Consider the following 15,390-nt stretch of genomic DNA (forward strand, 5'->3'; position numbering starts at 1 on the left):
TGAGAAAAGTTAACAAAACGGGGCATCCCGCAGCCCCTCCAGAAAGCTCTCAAAGCCCTATATACCGACACCTGGGTAAAAATAAGAGTTTCCTCAAGATGGTCAACCACCAATAAAATCATGACTAATAAAGGATTAAAGCAGGGATGCATATTGGCACCTTTACTTTTCAATCTATATGTAGTAGACCTACCCGATTGTTTGGCCCTTTCCCGAGCATTCCCACCACTAATTGATTCTACTAAAATTCAATCAATGCAATATGCTTACAACACAATCCTCCTCGATCAAACCCAGGTGGGACTTCAAAGACTTTTCGATTCTCTGGTACAGTATTGTAAAACTAACGCTCTGGAGATCAACATCAGCAAAACTAAGGCAATGATAGTTTTGCGCTCACGAGCCGGAAAGCACTCCTGGTACATTGAAGGGAAGCCAGTAGAGATAGTGACCGCCTACAAGTATGTGGGAATTTGGATAGACCACAAAGGGAGACCAGCGCAACATATTATGGCAATGCAAGAAGTGGCCCACAGTTTGGAGGGGGCTTTTGTAAGAACCAAGAAAGCTCTTCACTCCCCAGATTTTTCATCGCTAATTAGGGTGATAGGCGCCAAATTTCTGCCGACAATAGCTTTTGGCGCCATAACTTTCAAAGACAAAATGCTTACCTGGCTTGACAGAGCCCAGTCAATGTGCTTTTGCAGAGTCTTCCAGCTACCCAACTCGACCTCTAATGCTCAAATTCACATGGAGTTCTCTTTGTCATCTCAACACTGGGTAATGAAAGCAAGATTAATTGCCTATTGCTTAAAAGCCAAAAAGGTTTGTGAGCTTACACTAAAAAGCTGCATATGGTCACTATTAACCCCTTGCATGCTCATGACGAGCTCAGCGCGTCATGAGCTACAGTGCTCCGGTGCTCATGACGAGCTGAGCTCGTCATGGCCTTTAGAACGCTCGCACGCTGGGCTAGTTCCCCTGCTGTGCTGAGCATTCTAAAGAAACGGGTGTAGTCATGACGAGCTCAGCTCATCATGAGCACACGAGCACTGTAGCTCATGACGAGCTGAGCTCGTCATGAGAACCGGGGCGCTGCGCGCCCCCCCACCCCCCAGCACAGCAGGGGAATCTGCCCAGCAGGGAAGCGGTTAGAGAATCCCAGCACTCCTTGGAACCAAGTTTTAACATTCTGCTTGGATGCACTAGAGGTCCAAGACCTATGGACAAGCTCGCTGCCTATCGGGCCAATTACAAAAATCTTGACCAAACAAGCAAATATCTTGTCATTTAAACACGATGCCCTAAACGTGAAGAATCTTTCCCATGGCACTTGGGCCTCAAAACTATATGGCCCTAAAACTCCACCATACTACTTGTCATCATCCATGAAACCACAAGTGAAACAACATTTAATGAGATTACGTTTTGGCCTAATCCCGCTGAGGGCGTATAAGTATGGCCGGAGATTCAAGGAAGATGTGTCCACACAGTGCTGTTTCTGTAAGAGCGGGGAAGAGAACTTAATCCATGTCCTGTGCATCTGCAGAACCCTACTCCCTCTACGAACCTTTTTGTTGCGTCCAATTTGGCGGGCCCTGAACGTCCGTACATGCCAAGAAGCTCTAAAAGAGTGTATCAGGGGCGACTCAACTCAGATGGCCGCTCGTTTTGTAAAATTCATGACAGAGATTAATCTCCTGCTAACAGAAGACGCTCACTAAGAACTCTTGCTCTACTAGATATGAACTACCTTGCTCTCATCAACACCTTTTAAAAAAAAAAAGCATAATATGGACTGAGTTTTAATTGTGTTTTGCAGGTATTGCAACGATCTTAATTAATTGTGCAAATAAAATACTTACTTACTTCTAAGCCAAGATTTTACTTATGGGCTTCAGAAGCATGGACCAGTACAATAAACACATGCGTGAGGCTCTGCAGACAGTGAAATACGACATGAAATAAAGAAAAGCAACTCAGCTAGCCAGGCTGTGTGTACAACATCTTCAGACAGAAAATCAGACTGGTCACTTTCCATTCCAGGCAGAAGTTTCATGATATCGTAGTCTACATAGCAAGTGACTATTTATGAGATCTAATACTTGGGAAGTACAAGTAATCTATTTTTCTCAATGCTAGTTGGCAAATACTGTCCTTCCTAAATTCCCTGGCAGGTTCATCAATACCGTTGTACATTGTACTTTGTACCTGCTGTAGAGTCTTACTCGAATATGGAAGATGAGAGTTCTGTGAAACCTTCTTCAAAAGTTTAAATACCACGGGGGTCTTGGAGGGATAGTTCTACATATTTAAGTTTTGAAAGAGTCGGTGACTTTTGGGAAGTTAGTGCATGTATGTTGTGAGGAATGCACTTGATTGGAAGAAAACCTTTAAACAAGTTTGTGCTAAATGGCTACAAATTATGTGCACCTACCACAACTTTTAGCTTCTTCTTCACTCCGTCACCAATGTAGTTTGGGAAAAAAGCCTTCACTTCAATGTCAATCAGACCAGCCTCCAGGGGGACGATCATGAAGGACACAGCGCGGGGAGTCTTGCCTGTCATCGTCACTTCCTGACGGAAGTTCTTCTTTGGAGTGGAAGCGCTGCAGAATTTTTCATTGTACAGGAGCTCCACGCGAACCTGAAACAGATACGTGGAAAAGGAATATGTGAAAATGGAGCATGAAGGAACAGATCTTAGACCTGAGCAACCGCACCAATTCCTGCCGGGAAGCCTGTCCGTGCAGTATCCTAGGGAACCCACAATTTCCCATATGCAAGACCTTGGCCTCAACACTTTGATCTGCATGAAAAATGTGTTTAAATCTCAAGATGTTGCTTGTACGATCAGAATATGCTCATTCTTATCCTGGTTCTTGACACTTGATCAGATTTTGAGATACTGCGCCTATCTTTTCATCGCACTCTATCCAAGTCTCCTTGTTTGTGAATATTGGGGGGAAGAGTTACAAGCCCCGTACGCCACTTTTGCGCTGCCGTTGTGTCACTTCTGTGACACAGCGGCGGCGTAAAGCCAGTGCCATGCTGTGTGGTATTTACAATGTGACGCATCTAGGGAGATGCGTCACACTGTAAAGCCCTGCGTCACATGAAACCCGCGTCAGGTTTCAGGTGGACGTTTGGGCGCGGGGGGCGTTCCGGCGCAGGAACGCCTCGGAAAAGTGACAGTGAAATCTACAAGATTTCACTAAGTCACTTTTCCGACCCTGCTGCGTCAAAACCTTGCGCCTGCTTGAAGCAGGCATAAGGTGTGATGCATCATGTGCTAGATAGGCCGAGTTGGCACAGTGCTGGAGTTGCGTCACGTCTGCGACACAACTCCAGCACTGCGTCAACGTTATGACAGCAGATGCGACGTGCATCTGCATTTCCTTGCGCCATGATGCACTGCATTGTAAATGCGGCGCATCCATGGTGGCGCAGGGATTGTTATGCCTGTCGCATGTTTCCTGGCGCATCTCTGCTGATTTGCAGGGATGCGCCAGGAATTGTAGATCTGCCCCTGGGTGCTTAGGAACTGTTTCATTTTGCACAAAAAGCACCGGATTAAAACTAGATTTGAAAGGAGTAGACTCCCTAGTCTAGTCAGAGAAAAACAAATCTATGATTTAATTCTCAGCATATTTGTTGGATACATTTGTATTTGATGCTAGCAAATACCTTTATTTGATCGTGGTCCTCCTCGTAGTTATAAAGCACCGCTCGGATTTCCACCTGTTCGTTCCTGACCACAGAGTAGGGTAGCCGCAGGTCAATGAAGTACTTCTTGAACACGGTGATCTCATACGGATCGGCCACACAGATCCCTGCAGCGAAAGAGGTTCACAGTCACTGCGGTGGCAAACATGGAAATGCCTTTATCAAAAGACTCACAAGTTTTTTCTAGGTAACGGTAAGATTTCTTTTAGAACCCACATTTTAAATAGAAAATAGACGTTTAACAACATATTTCCTGAAAAGTTGGTATTAACGTATTTGATGGCAAATGAAGCAAGATCCCACACAACAGAAGACTTTGGCTCCGAGTAATTAGTTATGTTAATTTTGCAGCTGGAATTCCTAGTGCTGCATGATACGGTCATTTTTGCTACACCTTAGCAATGGGGAATAACAGCAGCGCATGGCACTTGCACAACAATTCCTGCCAATTGCATCTGTATTTGGGTCTTTCAGCCCCATATAAAGTTTATCTGCTTTACTCAGGCAAAATGTGCTGAAGGGAAAAAACCTAAAGGAACGATTTTTCCCACTGCACTGGTATTCCTGATTAAAAAATACACTCCTGGTTGTGGCCGACTCTGCATTTTTGTAAATCTTGAATTGAGGACCTTATTCTATTCCTTGCACTGCTTTCCTGATGATGCGAAAATATTCTGAGATTACAAATTTGAGAAACTGTTGTTACACATAAGTGGCTTTTCCCTAGTTGACCTGGAATCTGTTGCAAATATACATGCTTGCATCATTGCCATGCCATGGTGCAGAATCCAGAACAAGAGTAAACTATTCCAAAGACATTGATCTCAGGCAGATTCAATACTGGAAATGTAATATTGCTACAGGTGAATAACCTTTCGTCAACCTTGGCATTTCCACCGTTGACCCAGCACTCACCCTTTCCATCTGAGAGGCTGACAGCAAGAACTTCCCAGGTGGTGATGGAATCCTTCAGGAACATCTGCAATGTTTTACTGGAGAGTCTAAAGAGAAACACAGTGGTATTCAGGATGAGCTGATAGTGGAGAGGGAGACAAGTCATTTGCCTAAAGGTGGAAACAACTATTGAAGAGCGAAAGATAAGAGCCAAGGTCGAAAGTAAGAATAGTCTCAGGGCTATAGCAGAAGTAATGCTATAACAAAGATGAACAGAACAAGCATTTACAATGCAACGGTTTCGCCTTTGCTAAAGTTAGAGCTATTGGCATTGGAAATGACAACATTTTAATTTATGTGTTGCTTTTGAAAACAGATAAATAAATGGCATTGTCATTTACATTGCCAATAGCTTAATCTCTCGCAAATGTGAGACCTATTGCATTTGCACACACACACATACACAAACATGCACAAGCAGTACACTGTAAAACACGTCATCTACACCCAGTACTGTACGCCTATAGCATGCATATATAAAATTCAAGCAGGCTATACTGTTTAAAAACAGCCTACAGACACGTGCTAAACACATAAGCCATGCACACGCAATATACTCTAAACACGCAGCAGGCAGACGCGGAATGCATACAATTTGTGCCATGCATAGGCGGCGTGCACCCACGTCCTTTTGTAAATCAATAGAATGCACACACAATGAGCACAGCCTACTGTCCACCAAGTGGCATTATTCACAATATTGCGTGCATGGAAGGCATAGATACTCACGCAATGCGATGTACACTATAAACTGTGATCTATATTACATGTCTATGGTGCACATGTTGAGGGGCACAAACCCGATGGAATGCTCACACATCTTGTAAACACTATATGGTGTTCACAAAATGTAAGCACATTATTCTGCACAATTACCATGCACCCAAGAGACGACGAAAAAACAACTCGTTTAATGTTTAAGGTGTAAACACGCCTAATGCACATCATACCATACATGCATGGAATGGACACAGAGTATATTGTAAAAGGAGCGCGCTTACCGTATAGGTTAACCACATATACAAAATACTCTTAACAAACTGAACAAAACTGACATGGCACAGACAATGCATACAAAATAAACTGTGCAGACAATGTTAGTTCGGAGTATAGCACACACAGTCTGCACACGCCCTATTCGATATACAAACATGACATGGAAATACGTGTACTTGAAAAGTATGCACGTACTTTACTTATACACAGCTCAGACAAACTATACTGTACACAAAGAGTGCGCATGCGCGCCCGCGTACTGTAAACATATGCGTATACTATTCGGAACACAACTAGAACTGTCTTAATATCTACCCTGAAAAACATCCTTTAAAAGCTAACCCTGCATATGATGTGTTTGAGGAGCAGGGCACGCAAACACACAGCATGGCCACACAACATGCAGCAAACACTCGGTGCGCTTGGACAACCATATATAAAGAAGGCATGCCCACCCACTGTACAGCGCCTAGACTCGGCAAGCAGACCTAGATAAAAACTAGAGCCTTGTATTTTAACACGCACACACAACTTGTGCCAACAGACTGATATGCAGGTTTGCCCACGCAGAATGCTATCACAGCACCCAAGAGGGCGAAGGCAGGGGACTGGCTAGGCATAGCCTGCTGTATAGCGTCTGAAGATACCCGCAGGCGAAACACTCAGTGCTAGAAACTTATAAGAACAGAACAGTGCAAACAGGAAAAGAACAATACGTATATTGAACACTTCCTAGTATTACAAACTATCTAAATCCCCGTGAGGATACAGGCTCAGAATTCTCCAAAACACGCCTCAATTACCATACTAACTCCACTGGGTAGTCTTCATTCTCAGCGAATAGGCCGTGTATTGAATGGGCATGGAGACCTGCACTCCTCATTAGACTAAACATGATTAAACACAGAGTGCCTGCACTTCTCATCAGAGTCAAACAGTTTCGTACAGTCAGTACCTGCACTTCTCATTAGACTGCAGGAACTCCCAATCAGAAAGTACCAGAACAAACACACTTTCAGAGAGCACATGGTTAGAGTTCTCATTGGTCTATAAACATTATAACATTCTGGACCTGCACTTCTCGTTATTGCAGGCACTTTCAGAGGGCTAGGACGTCTTCTCATCCTGGTGATACCACTTTCAGACAACGAGCACGTACACATCACACTGCACTTCACTCTACAATCACGACATACCATTGGGTTCCTGCACTTCACATCAGACTGCATGCAATTTTTGACAGTCGGCACCAGCACTTCTCGTTCGAGTACTAGTACAGGCACTCCCTGTTGTCGGTTATCTGTTCATTTCATCAGACAGCGAGTGCATGAAGTACAGTGACTGACTGACAGTCGCAGGCCTTTCTCACGAGCCCACAGGGGCTGTTAGTGGTGACTACGGGAGCTGTCACTGGGGAGCACACTGCTGTCACTCTCAGAGCCTGAGTGCCTGCAGGGTTCTCCAGCCTGCATGAACTTTGCCTCAGTTGGATTCTGCAGTTCTAGGCGCTGGCAGATAGCACCTATAACAAGCCTACAGGCGCTGTCAGGCTGTATATTAGCACTTTTATACACAAATGCTGGCACTAACAGATAGCGAGTACCTGCACTTCTCAACAAACCACATGCCACAGTTCTCACCAGAAAACAGGCACTGTGAGACAGAGAGACTTGCATTGGTCACCAGACCACCTGCGTTTCAGTTTACATCATTCTAATTCTACAGTTCACTCTGGATTACAGCCACTTTCAGGCACTGTGTACCCGCACTTCTCAAAAAACTATATGTGGTATCAGGCAGTAAGTCCCTTGCACTTCTCACCATACTACAGACCCTGCCAGATTGAGCACCTGTTCTCACCAAAGAACATGCACCATCAGCTAGTGAGTCCCTGCACTATTCACCAGACCACACGCACTGTCAAGAGGCACCAGCACTTACCCTCAGATTATGTGTAGTGTCAGGTAGTGTGTCCCTGCACTTCTCACCATGCTACTGATCCTGATTGAGCACCTGCTCTCACCAGAGAAAATGCACCATCAGGTAGTGAGTCCCTGCACTTTTCACCAGACCACACGCACTGTCAGTGTGTACCAGCACTTCTCATCAGACAAAGTGGCTTCACGTCAGACCACAGGCACTGTTACTGGGCACCAGCACGTACCCTCTGATTATATGTGGTGTCAGGCCCTTCTCACAGTCTTTGCACTTCTCACCAGGCTACAGATAGATAGAACAGCAGTTCTCACCAGAGAACGAGCGCCCTCAATGTCTGCACTTCTCACCGTAGCACTGGCACCGCCAGAGAGTGAGTGCCTGCACTGTTCACCAGACCACAAGCACTCTTGATGCGTTCTCGCACTTCTCACCGGAGTGCAGATGCGATAGACGTGGAGCTCCTGCACTTGTCACCAAGGACCTTGCATCGTCAGAGTGAGCGCATATTCAAGATGGCAGACAGTAGCGTAGCTTGGATGTCATGAACTCCGGTGCAAGCAAGGAAGAAGGCCTCTTTCACTGCCGTTGGGGTAGTAAAACACAGCAATTATCAGGATTCAAGGGGGCTCTGGGCCCCGGTGCCATTGCTCCTGCTGCACCAATGTTTGTTACACCCCTGATTGCAGACACCTTGGTGCCTTCAGGGCAGATTGTTATACAAAAGGTGCATGGGTGGCATTGGCAGAGACGTTTCAATGCATGGGCAAAGTGGGCTCTGGCCCAGGGCCCCAGTCTTTCAGGGGGCCCCCTGACAGAGTTTGTTTCATACAATAGACATAGAAAAAGTTTCTTTTAGATCAAAACAAGGCCTAACGTATACGAAATGGGAGGACGTCACAGAGATTATTTGCAGTAATATTGGTGAGCTGCTGCTGTGTTTCAATATTGAAAACACATATAACTATCCCTGAATATTAGATGTAAACACATTTATGACCTTATTTATGAGAAGTGATGCATCGCTGTGTGAAAACAGGGATGCGTCACTTCTTAGTGCACCCTCCTTGCTACATGACGCATCATGTCGTAAGGAGTTACAGATACATCCGTATTTCTGAAGTATCTGTATGCGCAAACGTGATGCACTGCTGGGGTGTGTCTGAAAATAGACGCAACTCCAGCAGTGTGTCCTTTCACATAGGGCAAGCGCCATGTGAAAGGGCCTGCATAATTCTTACGCCTGCTGAGTGGCAGGTGTAAGATATTGAGGCAATAGAGTCCTAGAAGTGGCGCACTGAGTTCTCATAGATTTCAATGCGCCACTTCTACAAGGCTTTTTTTGGGGGGGGACACCCACGCGGCTTACAATATACCTGGCACAGGTATAATGTGGTGCAGGGGTTTACAAAGTAATGCATTTGCCTAGATGCATCACTTTGTAAATAGGGTGCAACTTGGCAAAAAATTTTACGCTGCTGTTGCGTCACAAAAAGTGATGCTCCGGCGGCATAAAAGTGAAGCAAGGCCTCATAGATAAGGCCCTTAGAATTTGGATGAGTGTTCCTTTGCACTGTCAGGGACCTAATGAAATGAATAATGTATTTAATAAAGCGCGCAGCTACTCAGACTAGAGTGTTCTGGCGCGTGACAGCGAGAGGAAAACGTGCGTAAAAGACCCATCAGTTATTAAAAAGCTAGGTTTTTAAGATCTTCCTGAAAGAGAGTGGGCCTGTGGTTAGGTTCAGTGACTCAGGGAGTCTATTCCACAATTTTGGGCCTAGAAAGCCGAGGGATCTGCCTCTAGTGTGGCCACATCATATTTTAGGCACAATCTTAGGGGTCTAGATATTGTGCAGCGATTAACGCGTTTATTTATGTAGCCGGCTCCTAAGCCGTGGAAAGCTTCAAAGAAGATGGTCATCGCTTTGAAGTCGATCCGTTCTTTTATGCAGAGCCAATGTAGAGAGTTAAGAATAGGGCTCATACTATATCTGGGTTTAGGTCTCAAGTTGGCTCAGGCCACCGCATTTTGTACCACTTGTAGGCTCTGGATAAGGGATTTGGGAAGATCGAGGTACAAGATGTTGACATAGTCAAGCTTTGATGTCACCAGAGCATGCATCACGCTCTTTCTGTTCTCAAGCGGTAACAGTGGTAGGATTTGTTTTTGCATCTGGAGAATGGCAAAGCAAACGGCAGTTAGATTTTGGATTTGAAAGCGCATGGAGAGTGTCTTGTCTATGACCATTCCTACGTTTTTTACTTTCTCCTTTTCCGTAGGCGGGGGCGTCAGATTTTTTGACCACCAAGAGTTCCAGTCAGGCTTTTCTGGATTACCAAAGAAAACAACTTCAGTTTTGTTATTATTGCACTTCAGCTGATTGACATCAGCATAGGAAACAATGCTGGGGCCCTCTTCCTCTACCAGAAATGCAAGGGGGGATAGATATATATTAAAAAGGGTAGGACTGAGAATGGAGCCCTGATAGACACCTACATTCATGGCTGGAACCGGGGATGAGAAAGGGGGGAGCCAGATGCCTTGAGATCTATTTGCCAAGAAGGATGACATCCATGTTAAGACAGTCCCACCCAGGCCAATGTTAGCAAATCTCTCCAAGAGCCTCTCATGTGGGACCGTATCGAAGGCTGCCGACAGATCGAACAGCATCAGAACAGCCTTGCTTCCCTGGTCCAGCTCACCCTTCAGAAATTCAGTAATTTTCAACAGAGCAGACTCCGTACTGTAGTTAGCCCTAAAACCGGATTGGGACTCATGAAGGAGCTTTCCATCTTCAATGTGTTTTTGGAGGGCCTTGTTTACATGCTTCTCTAATACTTTGTAGAGGGTCGGAAGAAGGGAGATTGGCCTGTAGTTGACAGGGTCAGTCGGTTTGGCGTTAGCCTTTTTTATCAGTGGAAGAATCTGAGCATTCTTCCATGATTTCGGAATGTTCCCTGAAGAGAGGGAAGCATTAAAGAGCTTGTGTACCGTGGAGCTTATGGTGGAAGCTAATAGGTTCAGGATATTTGGTGGTCATGGGTCGGTAGTAGAGACAGACTTAATGCTTTGGAGAAGGGTCAGTAACTCTTCAAGCTGAAACTCAGGGAAAGTTAGTAAAGGTGGAGGATCCAAGAGGTGAAATTTGCTATTAGAACTAATGTTGAATGGTCAGTTCTTTCTCTGAGATGTTAGTGAAGGCTTGTTGGATCACAGAGATCTTTTTGTGGGAGAATTGAGCTATTTGCTTAGACCATTCTTCCGTGCATGGCTGTTTCTTTGGTGCAAGCTCTCGGGCGGTGAAGGATCTAACTATGCTAAAGATTTCCTTACTCTTATATTGGGCATTTTCTATTTTGGTTTGAAAGAAGTTTTTCTTGTCTGCCTTCACGAGAACGTAATGAGCTTTTAAGGTGTCTTTATTCACCTTCCTGTCCTCTGGTAGATAGGAATCACGCCATTTCCGTTCCATTTATCTACAATTTCTTTTGCTAGATCTGAGGGAATCATTAAACCATGGAGCTGGTGGCGCCGACCTCTTTGAGGAGCGGGAAACAACCAGTACTGCTGCACCAATGTTGGTTCGTAGCCATGAATCTATTGAGAGGGCGTCCGAGTTGGGAAAGCCAGACAGCTCCAGTGAGGAACGACGGAGTGCATCTGCTAAAATCGGATGAATATTTTATGGAACGTCCTGCAATTGGGGACCCTCTGCCCTGCATTAGCCCGAGGGGCTGTGGCAGAGTTGGGAATGACGAATTTTAATAGGAGGTGGTCAGACCAGGTAAATGGAAGAGGAAGGCTTACTGATATGCCAAAGGTGTGAAAGATTTGGTCTAGGGTATGGCCCTTCTCATGGGTGGCCTAATAAATAGATTGAAACATGTTGCAGGGCTGCAGCGTCTCCAACAAGGAAATTGTTTGAGGGTCTCGTCCATTGTCCATATGTATATTGAAATCTTCCAGAAAAAAGAAGTTGTTGAATTTTAAGGTCAGGGAGGTGGTGGCTGTATTAAGCGTTGTAATCAAATGTCCAATTGCAGCGGGAGGTCTGTAAATCAGAAAACCAGCTACACTATGAGGGTGGATAAGGTACAGTGGAAGCCTAAGGACTCTGCGTCCTTGATGTCTTCCATCGGAATGGGAGAGCAGTCTAGTTTTTGATTGCTAATATGGCGACACCTCCCCCCTTCCCACTCGATCGGTCCCTCCTAAGGGTTTTTAAAACCCATAGGGAAGGCCGAGGTGAGAGTAGGGTTGGAGGCTTCAGATGGCCAGGTCTAATTGAGAAATAAAAGATCAGACTGTTTGTCTAAAAGTAGGTCATAAGTGTGTGGTTCATGCTTTTGCATAGAGCGACAATTTAAAAGGGTGGCCTTTAAGTCCTCTGTTTACTTGTTGTTTTTGCACTTATTGTTGCATGGCAGGTTCTTGGGTGTGAGTTTCCTGGGTGGTAGGAGAGACCAGTTGCACTTATTGCATCGAAAGTCTACCTCCAAGTTCAGATCAGCAGCTGTACACTGACATAATGGTAGCCGACTAAGGCTAAGCAGTTTTTTCCTATTGTAATATAGTGGAACAAACTCACCGGAGGGGAACTGGGCAGCATGGCAGGCGCCGGACGCTGACAGGCACAGACAGGCTTGCCTTTGGTGCGGCTTCGGCGCGCTATCAACACGCCCACTGCACGCGTCCGTTTGAATCGGGAATATATAGGCTGATGCCTATGATGAAAACTGGATTGCTAATGCAGCTGAGGAAGTGGAAACTGCGTGGGCAGAAGTGAGGAGCCCAAAAGTAGCCCCAGTCCTCCGCACAATCGTGGTATCAGCTGTGGCAGACCAGGACTGGAGGAAAAGCGAGATGCGAATCGCAGCAGCTAAGGAGGTGTAGGCAAGCAGAATCAAGTAAAGTGCAAGTGCGCGTAAGTAGGAGACATTGTTAAAAAGCACAGAGTAATTCAGCCACACATATACAATTTAAAAAGTATTAAAAACCTAGTAGCAGCAGGAAACACGAAAACCTACTGCTGTCGGCTGCGCGTGTCCGTTTTCGTCGGGAATATATAGGCTAATGTCTATGATGCAGACTGGATCGCTAACGCAGCTGAGGAAGCGGAAACGGTGTGGGAAACAGGGGCTCATATTGGATCATAAATCCAAAGCTGTTCTGAACAGGGGCCCCAAAAATATGTTTGGCCTAGGGCCCCCAAAATCCTTAAGATGTCCCTGGGCATTGGTTCAAGGTGGGGAAGACGCAGTTTGAGTGGCGCGCGAACAAAGAGTGAGAAACCATAGGTGAAGAGAACTGACGGAAGGAAAGGGAGCGGGAAAGAGAAAACAGCACATTTTTCTATGTATTTTTTATGAGCTGTTTCCATTGCCCTGATGATTTCCGGTTGCTATAAACAATGTCTCCCCACAGGACAAAGAGGCGCAGGACGGTTTGCCAGCTGTCAATGGGCGCGGTTTCTCAGACTCTAAAAAAGCAGGATAAAAAAAACATAAGTTACTGATTTTCTGCCCAGGAAGGAAGGCAGGAAACTTGCAAAGTTCGGCGTGCCGCTGCCATGAAAACCAAGGCAACTTTTTCAGGTCTGGTAAAAAGCACTTTGCGGCGAGATAAATTCCCGTCCAGCGAGAGGCACTTCACACCCACTTAGAGCCCAGGTGGGCTACTTGTCCGCTGGGGATTATAAGGGATGTCTCCTTCTCATTAACAATAGGCGAGCCCAAAGTCCTATCAATACATGTCTTTTCCGTGTCAAGTATTTTGTCAAACAGAAATCCAGATGTGGACGTTGCGTTCCGTTCCCTTCGCTCTGTCAAACATTTATTTATTTTTATAAAGGGCATTTTTATATAGCGCGGACATTACCCAAAGGAACATTAAACAAGCATTTGGAGACACAGACAGCAGGAGGGGGAGGCGGGAACGGCACACGGACAGCGGGAGGGGGGCGGGAACGGGACAGAAGCCTGAGCAGGCTGGGAGAGCCCAGAGGACTGAGCAGGCAGAGAGCCCACACGGATGAGCAGGGTGGCTGAAGCAGGCAGCAGAGAGCACAGATGACTGAGCAGGCAGAGGGGCCAGAGGGCTGAGTAGGCAGAGAGCCCACGCGGAAGAAAGTAGGGTGGATATAGCAGGCAGCATAGAGGCCAGAAGCCTGAGCAGGCAGAGGGGGTCAGAGGGCTAAACAGACAGAGTATGTGTAAGGATGGATGAAGCAGGCAGCAGAGAGGACAGAAGCATGAGCAGGCAGAGAGGCTAGAGGGCTGAGCAGGTTGATCAGGGTGGATGAAGCACCCAGCGGAGAGCACAGACGCCTGAGCAGGCAGAGGGGCCAGAGGGCTGAGCAGGTAGAGTACATGTAAGGGTGAATGGAGCAGGCAGCAGAGAGGACAGAAGCCCAAGCAGGCAGAGGGCATGAGCATGGAGCAGCAGTGTGGGCAGGCAGAGAGCAAGGGACCACACTCACTGTTGCATGAATTCTTTCTCTGCATCCAGGGGTAGACGGGCGTGGGGCACTTATCCTCCTCCGGCTCCCCAAAGAGGCTCTTGCCCTGAGCGCAGTCCATCTTGAAGTGCGACGGGGGCTCGTCCAGGCTGGGCAGCGGGGCTCCTTGTCCCGGTAGAAGCTGGCCGCCCCATACTCGCAGGCGAACTGTCCGTAGGCTGCGCTGGCCGTCTGGTGGTAGTAGGCAGGGGCCGTGAAGCCCTTCTCCTGCACTCCGGCAGCCCCGTAGGTGGCCGGGAAGTGCCTGAGGGGATCCCCATAGCCCGAGGAGGAGTAGACGGGGATCTGCCCCAGGAAGGACTCCTGCCCTGCAGGAGCAGGCAGAGACACCGGGAAGGCAGAGTTCACGAAGAAAGCTCTCATCTGGAGGACGGAGCGGTCCCCTTGGAGGCCAGCTAGCGGCTGAAAGTTTCTTTCCCTCTCCGCCTCCCAGAGTTGTACTTGTTTGCAGCGGAGGCGTGCGCCCGTCGTGAGTACCCACCAGTGTTACCGTGCGAGTACCCGCAGCTCGGGGGCGGTCTGTGAGCCTATCCGGAATCCAAGGAATGCGGGGTGGCCCTCGAGAAACAAAGAACTGGCAAAAAACCCTTGTAGGAAACACATCCCCCCCGTGCCCGCTTCAATCGGGAATAGATTTCTCCGGACTTGGTGACTGCAGCCTCGGCACCCTTCGTAAAACAAAGAGGTAAACGACATAAGACAGGATAAACGTACCGCTTGAAACATTCCATGGACAGAAAACAAAGACAACAGCAACGAGACACACACAAAGAAGTAAAACAAACAGAAACACAACATGAGACAAACGAGACACGCAAAGCGCAGCCCACTCAGAAAAAAACAGCTCGAAAAAGAGGGGCGGGAAAGACACGGACAGCGGGAGGGGGGGCAGGAAAGGCACGGCCATGGGAGGGGGGGCAGGAACGGCAAACGGCAAGAAAAAGCACTCACCTGGACTTTTTCCGGCGGCGGTCGGCCTGCAATGACCAAAACAAACCTTCTCCCCCACCGCAATGACGTTACCAAAGGGGCTGGATGAGAAAAAATCTCAGCAACGCCCCCATGAGTCGCCTCGAACCATGACAGACAGATCTCACTTCCAATGGCTAGCCTCCTTTTATGGAGCTAGCAAATGGAAGTGAGAGGCGTGACAAAGGCACCATACTCTTCACTAAAGTTTTCGCCTGCGCGAAACGCTGCTTGCGCAGCTTTCGACAGGCGAAACCTAAAAAAGGAATGTCTAGCGTATAGATTTGGT

General features: G+C 47.0%; 1 protein-coding gene and 1 pseudogene across 3 annotated transcripts in view; both read right to left on the reverse strand.

Annotated features, from left to right (window-relative positions):
• LOC147748463 (A.superbus venom factor 1-like) overlaps positions 1–15,390 on the reverse strand; it is a 1,277,467-nt gene that overhangs the window by 582,169 nt on the left and 679,908 nt on the right. For all 3 annotated transcript variants that reach the window (XM_086962056.1, XM_086962049.1, XM_086962065.1), the window contains 3 exons: positions 4,642–4,727; positions 3,688–3,833; positions 2,438–2,647 (listed from right to left, as the gene is read on the reverse strand). In XM_086962056.1, coding sequence (XP_086818182.1) covers positions 2,438–2,647; positions 3,688–3,833; positions 4,642–4,727 — 442 coding nt within the window. The remainder of the gene's footprint in view (positions 1–2,437; positions 2,648–3,687; positions 3,834–4,641; positions 4,728–15,390) is intronic.
• Positions 12,979–14,495, reverse strand: LOC147748465 (homeobox protein Hox-B6-like; annotated as a pseudogene).

This window comes from Lissotriton vulgaris, chromosome 1_1 (genome assembly GCF_964263255.1).
Source record: "Lissotriton vulgaris chromosome 1_1, aLisVul1.2, whole genome shotgun sequence".
NCBI classification, from domain to species: domain Eukaryota; kingdom Metazoa; phylum Chordata; class Amphibia; order Caudata; family Salamandridae; genus Lissotriton; species Lissotriton vulgaris.